At 46.5% G+C, this 13,613-nt stretch overlaps 1 protein-coding gene across 1 annotated transcript in view; it reads right to left on the bottom strand.

Moving 5' to 3' along the window:
* Positions 1-13,613, bottom strand: part of LOC128713220 (uncharacterized) — a 58,155-nt gene that overhangs the window by 15,459 nt on the left and 29,083 nt on the right. Inside the window, exons 7-8 of the mRNA XM_053808080.1 lie at positions 5,405-6,166; positions 50-3,031 (exon numbers count right to left, since the gene is read on the bottom strand). Coding sequence (XP_053664055.1) covers positions 50-3,031; positions 5,405-6,166 — 3,744 coding nt within the window. The remainder of the gene's footprint in view (positions 1-49; positions 3,032-5,404; positions 6,167-13,613) is intronic.

The raw sequence follows: 13,613 nt of genomic DNA, 5'->3' as shown, positions 1-13,613 counted from the left end.
TTATTAGACGAGAGGATGTTCGAGAAATAATCGCTGGAAATATACTTACGAACACAAATAGATTCCCCTTCGTCCCATTCGCCAGTACCATTGCAGTGTCGCACCGAAGGTCCGTGCAGTTTAAACCCCTTCTTGCACGTGATGATGCACTTGGATCGATAGAACAGTTGCGTCTTATGTCTGGAACGTGTACATCTCACCTCGGCATTTCGTGGTGCTTCTAGCGGTTTGCAGTTATCCTTCAGCTCGGCACAATTTTTGCGATCTTGCGTCAGCTTGAAGCCTACTGGGCACACACACCGGCTACTGCCGGCCGTATTGATGCACTGCGCTTTCGATGCACAGCCACCATTATTAACGACGCACTCATTGATGTCGATGCACTGCCCGAGATCGTTCTTCTCGTATCCAGTGTAACAATCGCACCTATACGAACCTTCCAAGTTGACACATCGCTGCTGACAGTTGTGATCTTTCGTCTGCAGACACTCATTATGATCGATACAGGACGCTTGATTCGTCTTGTTCAGCACATAACCTTCTCTGCACGAACACACTGGTAGGCCTGCCTTCAAGCTGCAATAATGCTGACAGCCACCATTCCTCAATGCGCATGGATTCGACACCTCGCAGGCCTTCCCGTCCACCATCAGGCTGTATCCCGGGTGGCATCCACATCGATAGCCACCGTCCCGATTGATGCACAGTTGGCTGCATCCTCCGTTGAGATCGGCGCACTCGTCGACATCATTACACGTCGCTTGATCTTCCCCAAGCAACATCCCTTCGGGACACCGACACTGGAAGCTTCCCTCGGTGTTTTCGCAGATGTGTGAACACCCACCATTGAAGTTGTTAATTCGACACTCGTCAATGTCCACACAGCTCACCTTATCAATGTCCAGTCGCAATCCCGACGGACACGAACACTCAAAACCACCCTTCGTATTTGTGCAGTCGTGTGTACACCTCCTAGCCTCATCACTACACTCGTCTACATCGGAACAGGTGCGATTATCCACCGCTAGCCGATGACCATCCTCACAGCCACAGTGATACGATCCGATCGTGTTGATGCAATGATGCTCGCACCCACCCCGATCGGAAAGTACTTTGCATTCGTCCACATCCTCGCAGCTCAACCTGTTGCGACCCAGCTTAAAACCCTCGGGACAGTCACACTCGTACGCCCCCGGTACGTTCACACAGTGATGCGAACAATCGTGACTACCGTCATTACACTCGTCAACATCGATGCACGTGCGTTGATCATCTGCCAGCTCGTACCCGATCTCGCAGGCACATCGATACCCGCCGGGTAGATTAATGCAAATGTTAGAACAGTTTCCATTCTCCGCCACACACTCATCCACATCCTGGCACGTGTGACGATCGTGACGCAGTTCATAATGCTGCGGGCAGTGACATTCGTAAGATCCTGGAGTGTTGAAGCAATCGTGCGAACAACCGCCATTTCGTTTGGAACATTCATCCACATCCACGCATGTCTTATGATGCTCTGGATCCAGCTGGAACCCTTTCGGACACGAACAACTCACCACACCGTACTCGTAGTGACAGCCGTGCGAGCATCCTCCATTGTTCAGTTCACACTCATCCACAAAGTCGCAGGTTCGATCGTTCTCCTGCAGGAACAGCCCCTTCGGACAGGAGCACTGATGTCCACCGAGCAAATTGATGCACACATGCGAGCAGTTTCCATTGTGATCTTCACACTCGTTCACGTCCATACAAGATCGAGCATTATCAGCCAGCTTATATCCAGCATGGCATGTGCAGTGGTACGATCCTGCCGTGTTGTGGCAGTTGTGATCGCAACCACCACCTCGCGCATTCGCACACTCGTCCTGATCGACGCACGTCCGTCTGTCCTCCTCCAGCTCGTATCCTTCGTAGCAACTGCACCGATAACCACCCTCGAAATTAAGACAACTCTGCGAACATCCTCCATTGCGCGTGTGGCATTCGTTCACATCCTCACAGGTGCGTCCATTCTCTCCCAGCACCATTCCCGCCGGACAGAGGCACATGGTCTCACTGTCCGGATCGCACGTATGCGAACAGCCGCCATTGTTCACTCCACAAATATTGGTCGTTTCGCACGTTTTGCCATCCTCCGCCAGCTCCATATCGTCCGGACAGTCACAGTACGTTTCGCGATTGTAGAACGTACATATGTGCGAGCAGCCTCCATTATCCTTACGACACAGATCCATCTGTCGGCAGATTCCGTACTCATCCAGCTCCCTACCCTCCGGACATACGCATTTGTAGCTACCGTACGTATTGCGACACTCGAGATCACCACACAAACCTTCCAGCTCGTTCGTCTCGCGCTGACACTCGTCCACATCGTCACAGGTCTTCCCATCGGCGGATAGCGTTAAACCCACCGGACAGCTACACCTGTACGAACCGGCCGTATTGTGACACTCGTGGCTACAATCATGCCTTCCCAGCTGACACTCGTCCCGATCATGGCAGCTGTGATCGTTCTGGACGTACCCATCGGGACACTCGCATCGATAGTCTCCACTGGCGCTGCCAACCTTCCGACACCGGCCCGGCTCACACCGCTTGCGCTGACTGTCATCACAGCTGTACGCGCTGTGACACGTCTTCTGATCCACCTCGTCCAGCAGATAACCCTCCGGACAATGGCATCGGAAACCTTCCACCTCGTCAACACACTCGTGCGAACAGCGCGTCTTGTTCGGGTTTTCGTACAGATCCTGACAAAAGTCCCGCACGCATGTGCGTCGATCGTTGTTCAGATGGAACGCTTCCGGACATCGACACTCGAAGGAACCGATCGTGTTGTGACACTGGTGCGAACAAACCGACCCGCGCTCATCTGTCTCCTCCTCGCCGGTGAAGCATTCGTCCACGTCCTCGCAGTGTTTATCATCGTCCGCCAGTTCGTATCCGTCCGGACAGGTGCACTGATATCCGCCGAACGCGTTTTGACAATAGTCGCATCCATGATCCTGTTCCTCACATTCGTTAACATCTGAAAAAAGAGAAATTAATGGATGAATGCTTGGAGAGAGCGTCCAACGAATTTATGGACTGCTGACCATTATCTTCGTTGTACGAGCCTAAAAGGCAAACTATTGCACAACATAAAAGTAATCTAATCTAAAAACCTTCCACTCATACAATAATGTTCCATTCGGTGTTTTGAAACAGTCTGTATTTATATTCATCCAATGTTTGAAGCATTCAATCGCTCCCGTTAATGGTAAAATGATTATCCTTCAATATCCTTGCTGCTTATCAAACAGCAACTCTAGATTGCATAATCCCACCCAACAACATATGCTGCCGTCCAAAACAATCCCGACATGCGTGTGTCTACGTACTACCGAAATCTGCACCAAAAAACCACTCGCCCGAACCGTGTGTAGCACGTGTCGGTACAACATCCCAGACCCAAGGCATAATCAACGAACAAATTACGAGCCATGATTAACAGCGAACAAACGCGCACAAGAGTATTGGCCGCACGGTTCGCTTCGGTCATAATGCCGAACGGCCTCGAGCAGGGAGCATGGAGAAACCTGCCGCTTAAACATTGTAATAACGATCAAATCCGTTCCGCGCACTGGGGAACGAGTGTGTGTTTGCGGTGACACAATGAACGCTTGTACCGAAAATATCGCCCCGGAAAAACCCTTGTATGTTTGGGCCGGCATACAACTGTCGCTAAAGTGTGTCCCCGTGTGCAGACCGTGGCGGCCAGTTTGCCACATGGTGTGGATTCATTTACGCGTGGTACAATATATTTTTTGCACCCTTCCTTTATGCTGCCGCTCCCGGCAAGGACATTATGGCACGCGCTTTTGTGGGGCGGTTCATCTTTCCTAAAACCCCGTCTGTACGGAAAACTCTTCTCGCTTCTCGCGTGCTGTGCTCCGTCCCATTCCACCTTTGCTAGCCGACTTTCTGCAATTTTCAATTAACGGGCTCAGTCGGTTCGAAACCGTGGCATGTGCGTTCCATAAACGGGTTTCAGCAAAAGTAAGGCCAAAGCAAGGACCGACAAGCGTTTTGCACTCATCAAGGCTAGAATGCAAACTCTGTCGCGCTGGCTGGCAGATGGCAGACTCGTTTGTGCACGGCTCATCCCACCGGAAGGTGCACGGGAACCGCAAGTACGCGTGCACACGGCTGATGAGCTAGTGGCGGTGGCCTCGGTTCGAGCCCGGAACTATTTGCATAAATAGAGCGGGTTGTGGTTTTGTTGGGTTTTAGCGTTGTTGCGGCCAGGCATGCTGCCAGTAGCGAGCTAATCGAAACGCTAACTAACATGTCGGCGTAACTTCAACTGGTGATGAAGGTGGTCGCGTGAAGACCGGTGCACCAGCACACAAAACGCTGTAAGTAGTTGTTCATCGAAGTTTTTTTTAAACTAACAAACATTTAAACACGTTGGCAGCAGCGAAAGGATCGTTCGCACTTCTGAAAGCTGGAGATGAGTTCATTTTCAAATTGCTATAATCAATCTTCAAGAAACAAATATTCAAGTGAAATTGATTATTGAGAAAGGAGTAGAGGATCGATTGATTTGTTCTGTTACACCAACAAAATATAATCTCGAACCGCAGCGTCAAAAGCTCTTACGATTTTACACCCCAAAAGCCCCCGGTGCGTTTTGTAACTAGACCCCTAGAATGTCGCCTTTTCTCATCACCATTTAAGCATCTTCGAAAGAACCGTCCTCTAAAGTTTTACGACCCAGCGGGGCTGCATTTAAATTATGACCGACCATTCCGGTCGAGTTCCAATCGGCTTACGATGCACGGATCATTAACATTTTAACAACCTTCGTTGTTACATCCACCAGCATCCACCGAATAAGGTGAGTGTGTTTGTGTGTGTGCAACAAATTTACGCCACCGGCCAGGTGAGACCGCTGCAAAGAGGGGTTCGTTCGATCGATTTCCTACCAACACCGAAAATGAACTCTTTTATCCAAACAAAGCGAAAGATTGTTGTCGAATAAAAGCGCTGGGGGACTGGGCGTCTCCATTGCGGTTTTGAGCAGTGAGCCGCAGGTGACGGAAGGGGCGGAAAAGGATTGGACGAGGATGGGGTTGGGGGGTTTATGTGGTGTGCTGCAAATAAAGTTTTGTCGTAAATTCGTTCGCTCCACTCCACGAATGCCTGTGCAAAGAAATAAGTACCACAAACATTGCCATGGTCGTTCCTGGGTGTGGTTGGGTGTGGAATTTCCCTGACGGATATTCAGCCAACCCGCTATTCGTGAGCAATTTTCTCGCTCGATCGGGAACCACAGCCGATGCGGAAATGTTGTTTAAAGCTCACCCACAAACTTCCGGTGGTGACATGCGTCACGACCGGTTACGATGAGCTCACTCACCTTCACAAGTGCCTGTCGTCGGATTGATTCGAAGCCCTTCTCCACAACCGCGGGTACTACCTGGGGATACTTGGCCATTATTCCGCTCGGTGCTTTCTTCCGATTCGAGCCCATTATCATCGTCATAATCCGATTCCGTCGGTCCAGCGTGTTCCACCACTGAGGTGGTAATCTCACGGTGTCCATCATCCGAAGTTACACCCGGTCTGGAAGGTTCTTGAACGTGAGGCCTCTCGAGGACACCCGCATCTTCGTCCTCTTCCTCATCATCCCCATCATCTTCGTGATCTTCCTCTCGTTCTTCCGATGTATCGCGAGTTTCATCGCGTCGATTCACCAAAGCTGGTACAAAACGATCTTCACCGTGATGATGCCGATGAGCGTGCGTGGAACCAACCGGAATCGACTCGTCCGGTATCGTTTCGGTCCCATTTTCCACGTCATCATCACGCTCGTCGCTGGAACCTTCATTCGTCGAGCCGCTTCCGGCGCTTGCCACTGATTGATGGGATTCTTGAGGCAATTCATTTTCGCTCAATCGATTATGCGCTTCCGTTCGCTCTTGATCCTCTGCTTCCCCATTGTCGTCGTCTTCGGTGTCACTCTCGCCATCATCTTCTTCATCATCGTACTCCGCTGGTGGTTGTTTGCTATCATCAATGGTGGGCTCTGGGCCCTCCAGGCATCGATAGGAACCGAACGTATTTTCGCATCCATTGGCACATCGTTCCGCGATGTCTCCATTTTGGCACTCATCGATATCTGTCGACCGAGGCGAGTTCGATGGGAGGAAAGTTGATTTGAATTGTTCCATAAAAATTGCGGTTTAATTGCGTGCTTTTGTATGTTCGTTTGCGCAATACGAAAGCCATCACGGTGAAGCAAAATGAAACTGTTTGCAAGCAGTTTTTGTGTTAATAAAGCTTTTGGATTGTCAAACGTTATGTGATGTAAGCATTAGTAAATAAACGTGAAGAAGCTTCATTCCCAAGAATATGTTTTAAGAACAGCAAATTGGTGCCGTGACCAGGATTATTTATATTTTATATAATATTGGTTTTTCTTTGTATACAAGAAACATTTACAATTTCCGTTGTTCCGTTGTTGTTTTTTTTTCTATAAAAAAACATATATTTTCTTTTATTTTCCTATATTATATTAAGCTTTTTTGTAAAGAGGGTAAGTGAAACCTTTTTCAATGACCTTTAATAAAATCAAACAAAATTTAGCCAATGTTAGAAATATGATCTGTTTACAACGACATTTTTTTCGAAATCTGCGTAGCATACCTTTTCCAGTTGAAAGCTTCCCAAATATACAATAACCACCCCCACAGATAGCGCCCACCATTGCGAAACGTCCATTGGCTGATACAAGATAACTTCAGTGATGTATTAAACTACTCTGCCCCTAACGAACAAGCATTCCGGTGCTATTGTGTGCATCAATCAGACTGTGAAGACATACAAAAGATCACCAACCTGCACGTCCTTCGGAAGTGTGTTCTACAGCATTTTCTCACCACAGCATAAGTGTGCACGGTGTACGGGAAATGCATGTTTTGCCTGTAGAAACTGCTTCGCCGTCCTGTTCCTTCCTGCCTTCTACGTGTCAAGCTGGCAGGCGTGGCGCAATTGAGTTTATTTCCTAGCAAGGTTTCACCAGCCTTATGATTGCACGCCAACAACCCTGACGACAACCGCATCTACCGGTATGCACATCTGACTAGATTTTTTCCCCCAGAAAACGCCTCCCCACCGTTGCTACATGTGAGAAAGTTGCCATTTTCAGGGTTCTCCCCTGTGCCTATTCCCAGCATTCGTCCACTATATTTCCGACCAAGTATTTCAGGCGGAAAATTATAAGTATAAATAATAATAGAGTGCCTTCGTATCGGTGCGACCGACTGGAGTGCATCTTCCGACGCAACGAGCTGTATCTTTTTCCTTGTGCTGTACAGAACACAACGAAAGGAAAGTTCATGAAATGCTCCTTCTTCGTTTTCCATTGGCGTGCGCCGTTCCACTACACTGCGTCAGCAAACTTTGCGTCTCTTTTTTCTGTGCAGCACGAAATCACATCGCAGAATGGTAACGGAGGCACCGAAAAACAGCAGAAGGTACCACAAACCCTGCAAACGTGGTACGCTAAAGAAGAACTAATGTCGGAAGGCAGGAACAAACGAAAAAAGAACCGGACCCAAGCACCAAACTCCTGCCAGATTCCGATGATAATGCGGATGATACCGGGACGCACTGCGATGATGTCTCGAAAGGGTACATCAGCCTAATACACCGTGCGCCACAGCACCGAGCGGAGGAAAGCGAAACAAAAAAATAAAACATAAAGAAGCAAAGTTCCCGATGCCACAACCCGAAGCCGGTCTTGAGGTGGCTGTTTGGTTGTTTCGAGACTTTTTGGGAAAATATTTTCATAATCCACCGACCGCTTCGTCCTCGTACAGCTAGGGATCGAGTCGGTGAATTGAATGAAACTTTTGCCTTCCTTTTTTCCCCTCTTGCGGAACCACAAACAGGGCCACAGCTTTGTAGCGTGCCACGAGCTCCGTTCCGTTGCCTTAGCGTTTGACGTGTTCGTCAGTGCGCCAAACGGTTGATGAAGCCGTTCCAGCAGACATCCTCCAAATGGGGCTACCGGCAGCTCACAACACCACCGTCAACAATAGCAACAACGAAACAATGTTGATGCAGCTCGATCATTCACTCATTCAGTACCGCACCGCTTTGCGCTCGCTTGATGACCAACTGCGGGAAGAAACCTTCCCAAACCACACACACCAGCCAATAGCCGAAAAAGTTGGGATAGGAATTCTTGTTTTTCATTTTCCCCACAAAATCGTTGTTCGATGGACGGGTTTTCTGTGTGTGTGCGTGTGTGCCAAAAATCACTTTCGCAGCTTAATCGCTATTAGTAGCCCCTTGCAGCCATCCTCCGCTGTGATTCCCCCACACGGGAGAAAGTTTCAGTAGACGAAAACCACCATCAGTGGGGTTTGCTTTAGAAGTTGTGTAAAATTGAAACGTCGATAAATCAATCCCTTGCTACGAGTGTAAAAAAACCACCAAAACATCCACCCCGGAATGCTTTGATAAAAATGTTCTAAAACAAAAAGTATGAATCACCGTGGTTGGTTTCACCTTTCGTTTAGGTAAAATTAAATCAATTTAATATCTTTTAATTACGTGTGGTTGCCTTTTATGTTTCTTTACGCTGTTTTCAGTCTCATTTTTCAACTTTTTTTATTAAATTTTAAGACGGAAGAGATAGAAAAATGTGCCTTTTTGTCACTATCAGCACAGTACAGAACTAACTTCATTGCTTTAGGAAGATTTTAAAGCTGACGGGCTTAGAGGATACATCGATAAACACCATAAACAACAGAGTTACGGTAACGAAAATAGCAGCAGCTTCAATGAACTGAATTTGCAACACTTTAATAGTTTCTCATTCAACAAGAGGTCGAGATCAGTCAAAGGAGCGTAAGCTGATCCTTCCCGCCCTGTTTGAAAGGTGATGATTTGATGAAAAGTTTTTCCCTTTCCACGTCCACGTCATTCAAGCAACCCGTCACCGGATGGCTCAGTGTTGCTGTGCAATAGCTATCGATAGGTACGTTTGCAAAGTTTGCCGTTCCCAAACCGTATTTTTGCCTATTAGCTAACGGTTGCACTGAAAGATCGATAGTACGAGCTGGACGGTTGTATAATTTATAACTTTCAAATGCAAATTTAAACGGATGAGCAAACCTGAACCTGAACTCCATCTTGAGTTCACTGGAGTACGATAGAATGACATCAAACACGTTCGCGTGCGGCCTGGTATTACGGTGGTACAGCACCAATGTCTCTATGCGTCTCAAAGTGCGAGATGGATAGCTCTCCATCCGTCCCACTCGCTCGCACTCTTACATCTGATGGTGCTCAAGGGAACCGCTACGGATATGGGCCAAAAATAAGGTTTACCGGATGCCTACCTTCGCACGTTTTCCAATCCGCTCCCAGGCGCAACCCATCCGGACAGAGGCAGAAGACGCGCCCAAGCGTTGAAAGGCATCGATGGGAGCAACCACCGTTCGCCTTCGCACATTCACCATCGTCCTCGCAGCCGTGCCCATCCGCTGCCAGCCGCGTGCCCGGCAAACCTTCGCACCCGCAATTGTAGCTGCCCCAGCGATTCTCGCACGTATCCTGGCACGGACCGTGACCATTTCGCAACAGGCACTCGTTGATATCTTATCTCCCATGGTGGTGAGGACGGGGGAAAAAGGGTGAGGAGTATTGGGGACACGGGGGGGGGGGGGGGATGTTTAATTTTTTTCCCACACATTTCCATTCGTTGCACGGTGGGGTTGGGAAGGAATGGAGGCAGGCGGATCGTGGTCCAAGGAAAAGCGTGTGTGCGTGATTGGTGCGATGCGCATGGTGGTGCATTGAATGGATGTGATGACGTTTTGAGTGTTGGTAGCGGTATGGAAAAAGAGTAAAAAGAGAATGACAAGTCGAGTCGTTAGAAATAATCGCAAATGCTCTTCTTGTACTCATGTCCCTGATGGGGCCAGCCAAAAAACAAACGGAAACGGAATAACTCCCAGCGGGGTGACGTGTGAGAGGTGCATAAAATAGGCCGCTACAATGAATAGTATTCAAAAAATTGTATTGCAACTAGTTTCAGAAAAATTGAGCTACCTGCATTCCAATAGTAATAGATGGTATGGAAAGGATCTTACAATATAATATCATAGCACCAAAAAGAATGTTGCCTAACAAATTCTGATATGCATGCAATGTCATGCGTATTGCATACGGGGTTTTGCTCTTCTGTTGGTATACTCCGTATTATTCTAAATTAATTACACCTTAAGCTGAATGTTCCATGAGTACTACAACTTCTACTGCAATGCATTCAACATAACAACATTGCTTTTTTAGTAAATATTCTTCATCGGTTGTTAGTACACGAAGTCAAACATCATGATACTTAAAAAGTAATAATTACTAACTACTTTTTTTGCTTATCCATACTATCGTACCAACGACCTATAATTTTTTTTTATCGAAGCGCGAGGCTTGAAAGAGGAATTAATCCCCATTTAAGCATCACTCGACGTGTAAATTCTGAAGACCTTCACCGAACTTAAGGATGCAACACATACACAGTGCAGTGATAATTGAAGTGTGTCCTTGTCGTTGATTCCATGCGGAACCATATACCTTTCAAGGCGCCACCCTTTACATTTCTAGAACGTATGAATCTTTTGCCAACATACACGCTCAATCCATCGTGCCACCGGCAGTCGGTAGCGCGATTCGTTCGGATGCAAATTTTACATTTCCAATTACATTTCACATTTCCCGTCGGAGGAAAGTGACCCGAAACGAATTATCTTTCAGTTTTTAACAACCACTAATGAGCATAACATTGCTAATCTGACACACTTCCGCACAAAGTTGCAAACGAAACTGGGCCACAAAAGTGTTTCGTTGGGGAAAAAATTGTTTCCAGTTAAAAAAAAAACAACATAGCTTCATAGAGTTTTTGAATGGCGCTTCACTGTTTTGCAGCTGTTGCAAGGCTATCGCTCTTTCACGTTGTTCTAAACAAGCTTGCCTTGTCACACACGTAGCGCACAGTGAAACCTTATTCTCAAACGTAAAGTATCACTTATCCAAAGGACAAGTAAGGCAAGTAAGCAGTTTTTTTATTGTTGTTTGTTTCTATTTTCTTTATGTCACCACAGTTCTAAAGTCATTCAATGCTCTGGCTGAATAATGTAAGCAAGTAGCATACTAGTGGAAGCAACAAACAACGAGGCACACTCTTTTGATTAAGGATTCCGGATTCTGCTCACTGCGCTAGGATAATCTAAAGCAATTACTTAACAACCATCGCCAACTGTGCGCAACAAGAGCCGTTGAAAATTGTCGACCCAGGGTTTGCTTGCTAAAGCCGTCCAAACCATGCGGGAATGTGGGTTTCCCTCCCGGGCAGGATATTAACAGGAAGGAAAAGTTGCATATGGAAAGGATTGCTTTCAGAACAGCTTGCGGCGTTCATTGTTTCTTTCATACTTTCTTTGTTTTTAAGCATACCTTTTCAGTGGATTGTGCGATAGCGAAATGCAATGGTAAGACTAATGAGTCTGAGATGTACCACATTTCAATACAATAATTGAGTAGATACCTTGGGGATGAATTATGAATCATCTTTATGAACGAGTGGTACCGAAAATATGATTGTTATTATTATATTTTTTCCGTTTTTGTCACATAAATTTAGCAATATAAACACAGTAATTGATTAGTTTAAAAAAAAAAACAACCTTCAAATATTTTAACTGACTCAAGAATATTGATTTCGGGTGACTTAATTTATGCTTCCGAAAAGTATCTACTACTTTAAAGCAAGATCTGGAAGGTGTAATCGTTTTGATTCTTGTTGCAAATTACTAGAATGAGAATTTCACAAACGATTTTTACCTTGCTGTAAGCCTTAATGCGTTAGGCTCAAACTTAAAAAAGGGGAGATATTTCCACAACATGCATCCAACCAAGTATCCCGGTGTGATAAGACATATTACATGTCGCTTCCAAAACATATGCCGCACTCAATCTCCGATAAGCCACGAACATATTCCTACAACCAGACGCAAACGCTTTACGCAAAGCATTCACCGAAGAAAAATACCCTTCAAGCAATTGCCTTAAAGCTTGTCTTTCGTATCATCTCCCATTCGGCAGGGCAGGATGATAATAATACGTACGCAAAGCCATCCCAATGATGGGTTCATGCGACGAAAGCAAAAAAATCTCCCCAACCACTACAGCGCATTGTGTGCTGCTAATGAGAGCAAATACGCTTAATTACGAAAATGAATGAAATTCCCCATGGCCTGCATTCTTACCTGAAACGCTCGAAGTTCAAAGCATCCGTTCGCTTCCAGTGCCAGTCGCCTTTTAGCGTTATACAAAAGCCCTCGGTAAAGGGTAATGCCTGCCTTCACCCTCACACCCACCTTTCCCCAGAGGTTGCAGAACCAGCTGAATAGGGTTGATTTCATCAAACATTGAAACACGGTTACAAAGCTTTCATACGTTTCTTTTCTTTCTAGCCTTTTTTTTTAATGTACCTTCAAGCCCCCATGATTCTTAGTGAAAGTTTTGGGGCATCCTTCACTCCACCCACAGGCTTTTCTTTTCATTAAGAAGCAAGCGTGTCTTGCCCCCATTCTTCACTGATGTAGCGATGGGAACCCTTCCAAGAAACTGTTCAACCCATCCGTTTAGCCTGCATTCAGGCGCAACGGGTCGGAGCTTGGTTGTCACGGAAATGGGTTTTCCTTCGTCATTTCCTGGCGAATAGTGAAAATTCGCCAACGCTTCAGTTGCCACGGTATATGGTATGCTAAAATGGCTGCTGCCCACGATTCTCCCAGCACAGCTTCCGTTCGCTTTCTGGCGCACAAGAATGTGCAAGAATTTTCACACTTTCCTTTTGCGCTGCCACCATTGCGCTACGGTAGGCAACCCCCAAAAACCGGCGGGGGAAGCGAAACAGAGTTAATCTCGGTTCTTACACCTTCCACGGCCGGGAAAGATATGGTTGTAAATTGCTTTTCATACATGAAATCACCTACGCTACCGGTCTACAAGGTTCATTCCCTGCCTTCGGGATATCATTGGACCTTCCGCAAGCTCTACTCGCCAATGATGCTAAGTGGTGCCAACGGCGATAAAAGTACGTTCCTAGAAACCCGTGAATATTTTATTGAACGGTTCGCGGAACTTTGCATATACATACACATGCAAAACAGCGGACACCGGTAAACCTCCATTTACCATAGGAAATATGGCGATAGCAATGGCGGCTACAGGCATGGTACGAGTTTTCGCTTAGAATGAAACCGTTAGTGCCATATCGTGGTCATTTGATTAAAGTATCTCTTAATTAAATCGCTTGTGAAGGTAACTGTTTCTACCGATACAGTTATTCCGAAGATGTATGCCAATAACGCCGGAAACCTACGCCTTATCTGTAAGCCAATATTTATTTAAATTCGATGGCCTTCACTGTGGTTGTGCTGTCTACTGTGGAAATATTTTCCTTCCCAGAAGAAGAGAGCAAATTTAACAACTATTTTTATCTGGTAAACAAACTTTGTAACAAGTTCTTGACAGCAAGCCATCTTCTT

This window comes from Anopheles marshallii, chromosome 3 (genome assembly GCF_943734725.1).
Source record: "Anopheles marshallii chromosome 3, idAnoMarsDA_429_01, whole genome shotgun sequence".
NCBI classification, from domain to species: domain Eukaryota; kingdom Metazoa; phylum Arthropoda; class Insecta; order Diptera; family Culicidae; genus Anopheles; species Anopheles marshallii.
The sequence above is the reverse complement of the archived record's forward strand: the minus strand, read 5'-3'. Positions and strand labels throughout refer to the sequence as shown.